At 36.2% G+C, this 13272-nt stretch overlaps 1 protein-coding gene across 16 annotated transcripts in view; it reads right to left on the bottom strand.

The window, feature by feature from the left end:
- The window catches only part of SYNE1 (spectrin repeat containing nuclear envelope protein 1), a 462745-nt gene that overhangs the window by 297477 nt on the left and 151996 nt on the right, over positions 1-13272 (bottom strand). For all 16 annotated transcript variants that reach the window (XM_032338689.1, XM_032338697.1, XM_032338702.1 and 13 more), the window contains 6 exons: positions 9634-9730; positions 8581-8783; positions 6478-6642; positions 5859-6011; positions 4707-4850; positions 2074-2247 (listed from right to left, as the gene is read on the bottom strand). In XM_032338689.1, the coding sequence (XP_032194580.1) occupies positions 2074-2247; positions 4707-4850; positions 5859-6011; positions 6478-6642; positions 8581-8783; positions 9634-9730 (936 nt within the window). The remainder of the gene's footprint in view (positions 1-2073; positions 2248-4706; positions 4851-5858; positions 6012-6477; positions 6643-8580; positions 8784-9633; positions 9731-13272) is intronic.

Raw genomic sequence — 13272 nt, 5'->3', positions numbered from 1 at the left:
AAAGTCAGTGCTTTTTATATGAGGCATTTAAATGTCACATTGAGTTTTTTTGAGTTTGTTTTTTTTTTTTTAATTTCATGCCTGTGTTACTAACATTAAGAAACCAAAAGGCCATCAAAATTGTTATTTGCCTGCAATGTGTCCAACTCCCAGGCCTAAGATTTAATGAGAGAACAATCACAAAATCAGTCAACGTATTAGGTTTTAATCTGACTAAATAAATTTAATGCCAGTGCACATACTTCACTGACAGAGCTGCCGCAAATGATGTATTATTTGTGTATCCCCAAATGCACAACATTTGAATTCCTAAGGTTCATCAGTTGTCAACCTCATTAACAAAACGGTGGACCTCATATCCTAACCACAAAGGCAGGTGGGTGTGGGAGGAGCGGCAGTTGTCCCATGTTCACAGGATGAGAAACCATGGTGACCCATGCCTTCCACCTCTGCTTAGTAACCTGGCATCATAGTGATTTCTGCAACTGGCAGCACGGAAATCATCTGGCCCAACCCAAGGCCAACAGTCATTTTCTAACTTGAAGCCACATTATCTGCATTTCGACATCCTCAACAGCTTTGGAAAAGTATTTCAAACTGCTCATTTGGATACCAGTTTTGGTAACCAGAGGCAAGTACTAAGACCAAGGTTTTATTTGTTTTGGCAAAAGGAAGTCAGGACATATTTCTCCTTTTGAAGATTTAGGATACAAAAGAGTAATATATGTTAGAACGATATTATTAAATATTATCAATACTATCATTACTAAAATATTAAATGTTATTTTAATTGTGGAAGGATTCTTTGATGGCAATTTTTTAATTAACGTATAATGTATTATTTGTTTCAGGGGTACAGGTCTGTGATTCCTCAGTCTTACGCAATTTGCTGCACTTACCTCTTTGATGGCAATTTACAGCAATTTGAGAATACAAGAAATGGCACTGTGACTCAGAGTGAAAGACAATCGTTATCTAATATGACAAGAACCTACTAGAATAGGGTTTGGTGGTATAAGCATTATGGCTTTACTATGAACAATAATAAGATAATAAAAATAAAAATAATTGCTACCAGTTATAGAGTGCCAACTATGTGCCACTATGTGTCAGTTACATTGTGGAACAGATAATGTAATCTCCATAATAAGCTCTCAACTAAGGAGAGGAAATAAAAGCTAATCAAGGCTTTGTAATTTATTGTATCAGATCTAAGATCTGAATACTTGTCTGACTCATTTCAGATACTCTCTGCCCTTTCTGCTAAGTGATGCCGCCCTTCCTCCAGGAATCTGTTTCAGGGAATGCGTGGTAGACCGTTTGCCCATTAAATTTCACACTCCTCTGATGGGTAGGGTCATTTATAATAAGCCAACTAAATAAGTCAATTAACTGCAAGAGTGCAAAGCTGTTCTGCATAGAGATCTGCTTACTAAAAATGAGACATAAAGAAAAAGGATTATCACTCGACACACATTTCCAGAATTTTATGACTATATAATCAGACTTAATCTTAGATGCAAAGAAAAGATCTCATAAGACACAGATTACAGACACTGGATAGAAATGGAATGCAACTGTTTGCTTTTATATATATCTAAGTATCTAAATTAAAATTTACTTATAAAAAGTTAACTCTATATAAATTTAATAGACAGATAAAACTTCTGTTCTCTTGTTAGGGGAAAGGGGTGTCATCTTTGGACAGATGTATATTTTTGTTTTGAGATGCCAGTGCTATTCTATTTTTTTAAAAAGATTGTATTTATTTATTTGAGAGAGAGAGAGAGAGAGAGTACATTAGCAGGGCTGGGGGAGCAGAGGGAGAGTGAGAAGCACACTTCCCCCTGAGCAGGGAGCCCAGTGATGCGGGATTCAGTCATAGGACCTTGGAATTATGACCTGAGCCAAAGACATGATTAACTTAACTGACTGAGCCATCAGCCACTCAGGAATGCTATTCTAGAAAAATGTTTCCTGTCCTAACTGAATTTCTCCCACTATAAGCACCATCTCAGTCTTGCTACACACGCTGTAAAATAACTTTGTCTCCTCGAGGGGATTTCTCCTTACCTGTTGTTTCTGTTTAAAAAGAGCACTGGATTGTGCCTCATGCTCAAGAACTGTTAAGATTTCATTGATTTTCCCAAGTGAGTCATAAAAGAGTGTCATCTGCTTTTCTAATTCTTCCAGTGGGATCAACAGCTGTTGAGACTCATAAAGGAGTGGAGAGTGACATTCTTTGACCTTTAAAAATACAAAGACAAAAGTTCTATTAAAGGCCACTAATTACCACAAACTCAGGGCACCGTTCACAGTTCTGAGGAACATTGTCTTCAGGAACATTGTCATCTGGTGCTTACAGATCTCCAAAGACACTTATTGAATGATATTTCCTATGTATTGTTACATTTTCATATAAAAAACAATACCACTATTATCACTGAGACAAATAAATGCTAGAAATTCCCCATGAAGATTCCTCTAAGCGGTCCATCTGGATGGCATTTTCCCATCTAAATGATGCTGTTGGTGAGGCAGATGGCATCGAATTCCATCTCTTAAACTATGCAGCTCCTCTTCACTTTGGCCTCAGAATTTGACCGGAGACCATGAATTACATTCTCTAGACTGACCTTCCAACTTCATTTTCTGGGTCTCTACTACTTGAATCCTTAACTCTAGTCAAACCTGTAACTTTGCTGACTCATTCTTCCCAGGCAGACCTTCTGCTTTTCCACCTCCCCCAGCTGCATGCTTCCCTACTCTCTGCCCATCAGCTAACTCATCCCAAGTGAACAAGTCGTGTACCAACTTATTTACAAGGTCCACATGCCAGGGAATATCTCTCTAGTCGGAACTGACTCAGCCCTCTTGTTATTTGTCTTTGAAAAAATTCTTATTGCTTCATGCACTTGCATTCTTTAATCTTAATACTGAGGCCATACACTCCTGAGGATCATGAGATCCATTAAGTTTCTGCCTGATCACCTTTATGTTAGAATCCAGGACCAGGTCATTCTCTAAGATCTCCTTGTCCCCATTTATTTTACTTAGAATTGCTCCCCAAATATTATTCATACTTTTGGGAGCCAAGGAAAAGAAACTGAGTACTTGTTAGTCCACCATTCTCCATTATTTTTTTTTTAAGATTTTATTTATTTATTTGACAGAGAGAGATCACAAGTAGGCAGAGGCAGAGAGAGAGAGAGAGGGGGGAAGCAGGCTCCCCACTGAGCAGAGAGCCCGATGCATGGCTCGATCACAGGACTCTGAGATCATGACCTGAGCCGAAGGCAGAGGCTTAAACCACTGAGCCACCCAGATGCCCCGCCATTCTCTTTTTTCTTAAATTATAAACATTCTCATGCTGTAGGATACCCTGCCTGAAGGATAAACTCACCAAAGAAATCTACTGCAACAAGGCTCTGCTGAAATGACTCTGAACAAAATGAAGACAATCTGCATATGCATAAAAATCAAGTATGCTTTAGAAATCTTTCCTGGATACAGTCAGAAACTTAACTAAGATGCCACAACTGAAGGAGCAGTTTCAAAAAGCTGAACAACTTAGATGGGTGTACAGGTGGGATTTGCTTTCTCTGAGGTAGCCCTAAATCATCAACGTGGCCTAAGCTAAGATGTACAAGCCCAAGATATGGCTCTAAAAGCTTGAAGGTTATCAAATCAACAACATCGACCTTGAATTTACCCAATCTCTATAATTAATCTTAACTTCAATGTTAAAATAAAAAGAATTAGAAATTAACCTTCTAATTAATACCAGTTTGGCAAATGAAGTTTTCTCATTTTTTCAAGACCATATTCTTCATATTTTCACCTGTCTCATTTATTCCTCATTAATTTTCCACTACTGACTTCATGTAGGTTATTCTCATTCTGCTTTTTCTCCCTCCCAAATAACAGGTTTCTCTGCTTTCTTTTTCTCTGTTTCTCAATTCTTCATTACAAGAATTTCCTCTTCATTTATATAGTCACTCCTTTCTTCTGTCAGAAATTAATTACCCCATCACAAACAATACCATCCTCATAAAATCTTTAACTGCAGATACATAAACAAAATCCCAATGGAACTTCCAAAGTTCTTAAGGAAAGTCCCTCAACAGAACAGCAAAGTCTTATGGCTAGCGCTTGGTATCCACAGGCTTCCCTGGACACAGGTGGTACAAATGTATAGATCTTAAGTTTAAAGTCAGCTCCATGAGCTGGGAAGGGCAGACTTTTTCGCTGCTTCGTGGCCATGCCAGCAGAAAATAGCATAAAGAGTCTTAGAGCCGGGGGATATCGAATAAAACTCAACAAAAGGGCATTTGGGAATTCGTTCTCATTTAAATATCTGATTTCTTCCTCCTCCTTCCCCTTCTTTTTCTCCCCCTGCCTTTGTTTTATCACGTTCAACTGGCCTCTGATTCCTCCAGAGCAGACCTATCTTTCTAAATAGAGCTCCTAGTATTTCTAAATTAACAGGGGTAATACATGACATCAGCTCCATAGTTTCAGTTTTAAAACTCATGACAAAGTTACTAAATGACAGAGTTACTAAATCAAGAATCCCAGGAAAAAACAAAAGCATGATCTCTTAACAGGTAAAGGATTTGCCCCTGGGTGTGACTGAGGAGGCGTAACGCACACGGAAGGCAGCGTCGGTCTACCACGGTGTGTCATGCATTTAAGTGTGTTCCCACCTTGGTTAGCTGTTCCTTGAGCCTAGACATGGTTGCAAACATTTCATTAGCTTCTTCTTGGGGGCTCTCTTTGGCAATGAGGTGTGCAGTCTTGGTAATCATCTTGTACTGGGCATCCATTACAGGTACCCTCTGCTCAATGTCCTGCATGAATCATTGAAACAGTCAAAGGTATACACGGTACATTTCCTTTTCATTTCAGGATTCCACAGAAGTTTGGACAAAAATCAATATGTACTGTATAAAATCCTATACTTCTAATAAATTTTTGGAGATTCCACTTACTGCTTTCCTTTACTGCTAATTTATGATCTATCGGTAATGTCACATGAATTGATAAAACCTTTCCTTCAGAAGTCACTGTGAATCCTTAAATTAACATACGGACAAGCTGAAGTAATCCGTACACTTTCAAAATATGTGTGCTAATGTAGTATATAAACATTATGTTAATTTGGGCCAATTCCTCTGACCTTCACAATTACACAACTTACTTTTTCTTAAAAAAAGTAACACATTGTCATCAAAGAAAATTTATAAATCAGATATAATAAAAAAATGTTAATTACGTAGTCTTCTCACACAGTGATAACCAGACCCACACCTCATCACTACACATCATTAATGTTTCCCCCTGTGCATTTTTATACCCATTTTTTTATATTTACCAAAAAAGATACAATTTTTTTGCTTTTCTCACTTAATAGTGTATTAGAAAAGCTTTCTGTGTCATTAAATATTCTTTTACTGCTTCATTTTTGAGAGCTGTAAGGTATTCAAAATATGTAAAGAGCACAAATCATTTAGGCAACACTTTGTAGAAGAGGCATTTATGTAGAGGTACAATTAGTAGATGTTTCCTGTTTTCACCTAGTCCTTTGTAATTCGGTTGTAGAAAAGAAAATCTCTGAATCAAAAAACTATTCTGAAGTTAATCTATGTCAAAACATATCCTTAAAAAACAATCCAAATAGATTTTTTTATTTAAGTGCACTTTTTTCAATTTGGAAGTGCCTATCAGGTTAGGCACACATGTCAAAATGGTGCCCAAGAGACATAGGACAACGTGGCGATGGTCTGGGTTAACTTCGGCGATCTTCCGTCTCACAACAGAACAGGTTTTCACTTTGTTGTCCAGAAACCCCCCCTCACCTCCAAGTCTTGAGTTAATAACTTGACATTAAGAAAAGAGACTTCTAAGGGTTCAGACATTTTCTTAAGGGCTTCAGTTGCAAAATCGGACAGGGCGGTCACACAGTCTGTGTACTCCTTTTTCATTCTGTCCATCTCATCAGCCCGAGCATACTGTGAAGAAACGGGAGGAGCACAACATGAAGAACCATGAAGTCGAACCTCTGGGAGCCTGTAACATTCACATCCACACACTCTCTGGAATTGCTATACGTTAAGAAAGATACTAATTTCTGATTCTTATTTTAGATACACTTGAAGGAAGTCCAATTGCTGTGAAAAAAAAAAAAAAAAAGGAACTAGCATAGAAGCAAAGAATTATGATTTCAAACACGAGTCGTTCCATATCTATAGGCTCCATATGTCAGTAGAATCCTTCAACAAACCATATATTTCTGTAACGTTCCTCTATAATAAAAGGGAAAGAATAAAGGGCCCAAAATAAACATAAAGGTTCTAAACACATCTATACTCTGCCTAAATAAGCCCATGCTACAATAAGACAGTCTCTAAACAGACTGTGCACCTCCACGTTTATAACACGTGCATGTTCTGAGCATATAGAGACTGAAGGACGCACTTGCTTGACTTCCATGAACAGCTCCCTCCATCGCCCATTCAACAGTAGTAACTGCTGTTTAAGATCCCGGGAGACCATCTCATCACACGTTTCAATTAGGAAATTGCCCGCATCGTTCATGGCAGCATGCTGCTGTATCCAGTGAGGCAAATTTCGGAAAAAATCCTATAAAATAAACCATGCACACTACTGTAAACCACAGACCAAAAATTAATAAAGGATATGGAAGTAACCAAACTACGAGAAGTATCTTTGTTCTAAATTTGCACACATTTTAAGGTAAATGTTAGCGCTTTTTACAAATACAATTTTCAGTAAAGAGGTTCAAAAATAGGAACTAAAGGGACGCCTGGGTGGCTCAGTTGGTTGGACGACTGCCTTCGGCTCAGGTCATGATCCTGGAGTCCTGGGATCGAGTCCCGCATCGGGCTCCCAGCTCCATGGGGAGTCTGCTTCTCCCTCTGACCTTCTCCTCACTCATGCTCTCTCTCACTGTCTCTCTCTCTCAAATAAATAAATAAAATCTTTAAAGAAAAAACGGGAACTAAAAATGCTGTGTCTTATTACAAGAAAAAATTTTATTTTTTGCCATAACTTTTGCTGAAGACAAAACGAAACATGATAGACATTTTCTGTTGTTCCTATTTTACAGATGAAAAAACTGAATTTCTGTAAGTGTAAAGGATGTGTACATAGTGTTTGGGCAGGTAAATACCAGAGCCAGGGTCATATAAAAGGTATGGTATTTTACAGTAATTTATAGTTTTGTTTAAAACTTATAAACAAACTTTGACCTATTATTTTTGGGTTTAAAACCTGAATATAATACATGAAGATAATTAACTATCATGGATATAAATCATTGAAGGCAATTTTTTAAAAATTAAAAATCTGGGCCAAAGAAGACTTAATACAGTAATATCGTTTCTTGTTTGTTTAAGGTTACTGACTTGGCAATGAAGTAGTTTTCTGCTGATTTCAAGTTAATATATATGTGCTTGTGCATACATATACACACATACCACAGTAAAAACCAAGGATACCAAAGATAATTCAAAATCTATTTTATAAGCCATATGTGGGAGGACTTCCCACATAAATAGAAGAGAACACTTCTGTTTCTGGTGGTTATAATCCCTTGGATGAAATGAACACATATGACATCTACTAGGGCACTGCCAGTCTAATCAGAAAAGCCAAAATCTGTATGGGCATACAGTTCTTATCAACCTCAACAACACAAGAATATTTAATCTATGTGAAATATAGAGTGCTAAACATTTAAAAATTATGCATCTACTTGCATAACACAATAATAGAAGAACCAATCTTGGATAGCAAGCACTAATTCTAATGTATTTACTATACTTTTTAATGGAAGCCTGGCATTTTAATATCTTTTACACATAAATTAATTTTTCATGAGAAAATATCAGTTCCCATTAAGAAGTACATATACAATTTTAGTATATGTGCTGCCGAAGCGAGCACAAGAAGTACATATACAGAAGTCAATCCATTTTATACATTTTAATGTATGTGACATTAAAGTAAAACGGTACCTCTTAAACCCATACATACACCTGTAAATGAACAAAAAATATCACTCTTGCCTACTTTGGCCACTCTCAACCCTTGTCGGAGGGCTGATAAAATCCAAAAAAAGAATATCCAAAGAGAAAAAAAAATCTGATGATCCAGATGTCCAGCTGGTGTGTGTCATTACACAGAATCAGTATTATGTTGTCCTCTCCAAAATGAGGAAATCCACAGAGATCAGTGTCCTCCACATACAGACCTAATGGTAAGTATACCGACCTCTGTTGCCCCCTGGGCTTCCTGGGGGTTTGGCTGTCCCTCCATAGGTTCCTGCTTTTCTGAATGCAAAAGCAAAACACTGAACTGATCAGAGAGGGAACTGTTTTAACATAACCTCTATAAAGCAGTGTATTTCTTGGCCTAAAATAATTTATCAAGCTGAGAGCAGGCAAAGTCAAGAATCTTGAGTCCCATTTGTGAATATGTAACACTCCCTAGAGAACTCTGCTATGTCTCTTGTTAAGCTTGGGTGTATTCCTTTCCTTTGGTGAGAGGCAATCTTACCTTTTTGGCATGCTCTGACTGATTTAGCATTTTCTCTGCATCCTCTAGCCAGGCCTGAAGACTGGCCACAGTGTTGCCATATCGATCCCAGTTAGCAATTACTTCCTCCAGCATGCTCCGAACGCTTCGGACTTCTACCGAGAGGTTCCGCCACTGGGCAGTGGTTTCGTTCATGAATTTCATCACATTCTCGGCTTCTTCCACTAAGACAGATACAACAAATTATAACTCTTACTTTATATTTTAAATCCACCAAGTTATTTTTTCCCCTATGGTCTATACACTGTGCAATTATAATTCTTCTTATAATTATAATCATAAATAATTATTATTTATAATTATAATTATATAATTATATATTATATTATATATAATTATAATTCTTCTTATAATTCTTCTTTAGATTATAAAGTTAAAAGATGAAATATTACAATTTCTTTCAGCTAATGCCGGGAATATGTTATACCATATTCACAGGCATTTATAAAGATTAAAAGTGATAATACATTTAAAATTTTTGATAAATGGGAATGCAATGAATGACATGTATTTTTTCACATTTTATATGCACTCAAATACATGGTCACATATCTAGTATTGGTCACAAAAGCGGTAATTCATTTTTGACAAACATGATAGACATATTTACAATGAAGCAAACATATTTTACAACATGCGCCTTCACACTAACTTTTCATTCACTTGATAATATTCAAGTTACCTCTTTTTTATCTAATTATCAGAATTGAAAATAGTTTAGAAAATAGCAATTTAGAAAATGAATGCTTTGGGTTTTTGTTTGTTTGTTTGTTTGTTTGTTTTGCCTCTTCTCAGAAGATGACACACAGAGACATGCACACACACACAGTACGATTATATAAGTCAGACAGGCATTGCACAAAGTCAAGTGGACTGAAGCCAATATGTGCTCTCCAGGCCCATGGCATGGTCACAGAAAGATTCAGCAGGGAAAAAAAAATCTGATCACAGAAACCTGTAGGTTCTAAATTATACTGCATTCAACAGTTCAGCCAGTTCTATCATGTGTTTTACCTGACCCGTCAGCTTGGACGTACATCTCTGCTGTCTGTTTCAAGATCTGGTATGTCACTTCATACTGTTCAAAGAACTTGGTATTTTCTATAAAAGACTAGAAAGGGGGAGTGGTTAGAAGATGGCAAACCCTAGGCATAAGAAGAAATACCAAAGTCCATTTCTTCAAGAGAGGAATAAGGGTATTTTGCCCAAATTTGCCAGCCTCACACTTGTAAAAAAACCCCAGCAAATTAATTCAACTGCTATAAAATAATCTGGTTATTCTGAGACTATAAATTGATTCCACACTTTTAATTCTAATTCAGCACTATTGAGAAAGTATTCTATTTCTCCACACAAGGGTTTGTTTTTAGAAGAGACTGAAGTCTCTCCAGACAACCTGGGGCTAACATTTAGAAAGCACTAAATTTGGAAGAACATTTTCTTGTCCAACTGTGTTTGAGCTGTGGGATTTTGTTGCTCTTTGAACATTAATTCTGGTGAATGATGGCTCTGAGGAAGTTGGATTATAAATAAATGGCACATTGCACACTTCCTTTAAAATAAATAGTACAAAAAATGTTTACAAGCAGAAAAATTTTTAAATAATCACATAGCCCGTCCACAAGTGTAAAAATTACAGATAAGCCATGTCTATACCTATATGTAATTTACATATGTAACAGAGCCACCATCAGCAAATGGGCACAATACAATTTAGAACACGCAAGAAACCCTTAGGTAAATTTTATTGTTAACTCCAGAAAATATGAAATAACCCCTGTTTTGAAGATTAGTCCTGTTGTAGTAAGAAAAAAAAATGCAAATATAGTTATCAACGTTTTAATAGTACAACTAGTTCCTATGATTTGAACCCAGTAAAATACTTGATAAGTGTTTCTATTATAAAATGCAAAATTAGCTTTTAAAAACCAGCTGAAGTCCAGTGTGATATGTTCATGAATACTTTTAATACACAGATGTAAAATATTTGAGTGCAGATATAAAACTTCATAATGTCATAGACTCCCTCAATTTTACTGATAAATTTTTATATTTTAAGATAACACTTAAAAACATTCCATGCATAATATATTTCTAGCATTTCATCTTTACAAAGCACTTTACCTATATATAAGTTACTTTTCAGGAATATAGTAACTAGGAAAAGCTGCGAGTTACCTGGAATGAAGGGTTCCATGAGGAACACTTATTTCAATATTTTAACAGGCTGTATTACCTTGGTAAGTAAAGCAATTAATTGGTTAAGTGATTATTTAGCCTCATGTTCAACTCCCTTAACCTCCCTGTTCCCCAACTAGGGAAAGAGTAATTTATGGCAATTTAATTTTGGAATAACTAAACCAAATGAACATATACCATAATTTGTTCAGAAAAGGAAAGTTACACCTAATGTGCAAGAAATTGCAGACAATTGAAGAGATAAATATATTTGGCAATGTTTAAAAAATATTCTCTGTTTATTTTTGGAGCAAATTTCAAGAAGCTAATGAGAAAACAATTGTTCTAAGTGTGCGAGGAATGGGAAACAGTGCCTATATTGGACAGACTTCATTAAATATGCTTTTGCTTGGATTGTTTACAAATTAATTACAAATGAACAAGAGAAAAGTTTATTTCGTTTCATTTCCAAGGGTAAAAACAGGAGATTTTTAAAGAATATTATAAATGTTGTAGGGACTCATTAAAGTGTTTTTGAGCCTTTCTATTAGAAAGACTAGGCAATTAATTTTTGAAGGAAGATACTTTATTTGTTATTTTACCTTTTAACTGTTTCATTTATTTTGACACTTTTTTCTTTCTGAACACAGAGTAAACCCATTTCATAGCATGAATTATTTTGCATATTAATATCATTTTAGCAGGAGGACTGCTAAATCTCCTTTTTACCATGAGCTAACTAGACAGTCTCTCAGAAGGGTGCAAAAGAAAATGCAAATGTATATTTAAAATAATGATAGGATTAATTTATTCTCTTAAAAATAAGTCTTACAGGGCACTTGGGTGGCTCAGTCAGTTAAGTGTCTGTCTTCAGCTCAGATCATGATCGCAGAGTCCTGGGACAGAGCCTGCTTAGGGGCTCCCTGCTCAGTGGGGAGTCTGCTTCTCCCTCTCCTTTTGCCCCTCCCCCCTGCTCCTGCCATTTCTCTCTCTCTCTCAAATAAATAAAATCTTAAAAACAAAGAACTACATAATTATTAAAAAAAATAAAAATAAGGTTTACATTTGGCTATCAAGTTCAACAAATAAGCCATGTTAAAGTTGATGGCACTTCAAGAAAAAGAATATCTCTCATTATCCCGCTAAATCCAAAGTATTAGTGGAAGGTAACCAAACTTTTCTCACAAGATAAATATAGAGATACATAAATTTCATTCATTGATTTCACTTGAACGGAGCTAAGCCAGGTAATTTAAGATTTAAGAAATCATCCTTGAGAAGAGGTTTTATCAGACTTGCCTACTTACATTAATAAAATAATCACAAATAATAAAATAAGTGTTCACATTACTTATGCTGCATTCACACAGGCCACGATTCCAAGAGCTCTCCTTCTATGGAAAAGAATGAATTATCCTATTTCTTCCATAGTAAAACTGGAGCATGTGTTAACAAGCATGGTCATGTCAAGAACAAGTATGACAGCAAAATCCAAACCAATGATCTCTGATTTATAGTACAGTATGAAATCTCTTATGAACAGCATGTGGCCCAGGTTGAATTAGCAAGCATTTGGGGAGTATGTTCCAAGAGTTTCTTAAACACACGGCAGATGCACACTTGAGCGCCTAGTACAGAGGTAAGTAGGAAGCACATTTACTGATTCTCTAACCCTTTAAAACATGGTGGGTTTTTTGCATATGAAGAAGATTGAATTGAAAATTCAAACTAAGGAAAAGATAATTATGGAACTTTTACATCCTGCATATTACTTTGGTTAATAGATGATGTAGAACAGCATATGGCTCATTAGAATACATTTTTTTAGAAACTAAGGAAAGGATTAGATTTAAGAACCTGACTTTATTATTTTATTTGGAAGTCTTCACTCTTTGAAATAGTCCATCCTAAAGAAAAATTATTTTCTCACAAATTCCAAAGGGATGAGAGAAGCTATAGGGGGTGTGAGATAAAAGGAAAGTAATATGTGTCGCTCTTCCCTACAAAAGTCCCTATAATTCTATCATCATCATCATCATCATCATCATTACTAAAAATTTGGGAAAGACTAAGTCTCCTAGAAATTAAGTTATTTAGGAAGTCACATGGGTTGTAAGTAGTTGAACTATAATTCAACGCATTTCCATGTGACTAGTGGCCAGACTGTAATATCTCCCCTACTTCACCCCACTCTGCCCCAATATCATGCCTAAACAGAAATTATTATTTCTGGGGTGCCTGGGTGGCTCAGTGGGGTAGAGCCTCTGCCTTCAGCTCAGGTCATGATCTCAGGGTCCTGGGCCCTAGCCTCGCATTAGGCTCTCTGCTCAGTGGGGAGTCTGCTTCTCCCCACCCCTGCCTGCCTCTCTGCCTACTTGTAATCTTTCTCTCTGTCAAATAAATAAATAAATAAATAAAACTTAAAAAAAAAAAGAAATTATTATTTCTGTCACCGTCACTATCAAACTATATGTA

Source organism: Mustela erminea, chromosome 4 (genome assembly GCF_009829155.1).
Source record: "Mustela erminea isolate mMusErm1 chromosome 4, mMusErm1.Pri, whole genome shotgun sequence".
NCBI classification, from domain to species: Eukaryota; Metazoa; Chordata; class Mammalia; order Carnivora; family Mustelidae; genus Mustela; species Mustela erminea.
The sequence above is the reverse complement of the archived record's forward strand: the minus strand, read 5'-3'. Positions and strand labels throughout refer to the sequence as shown.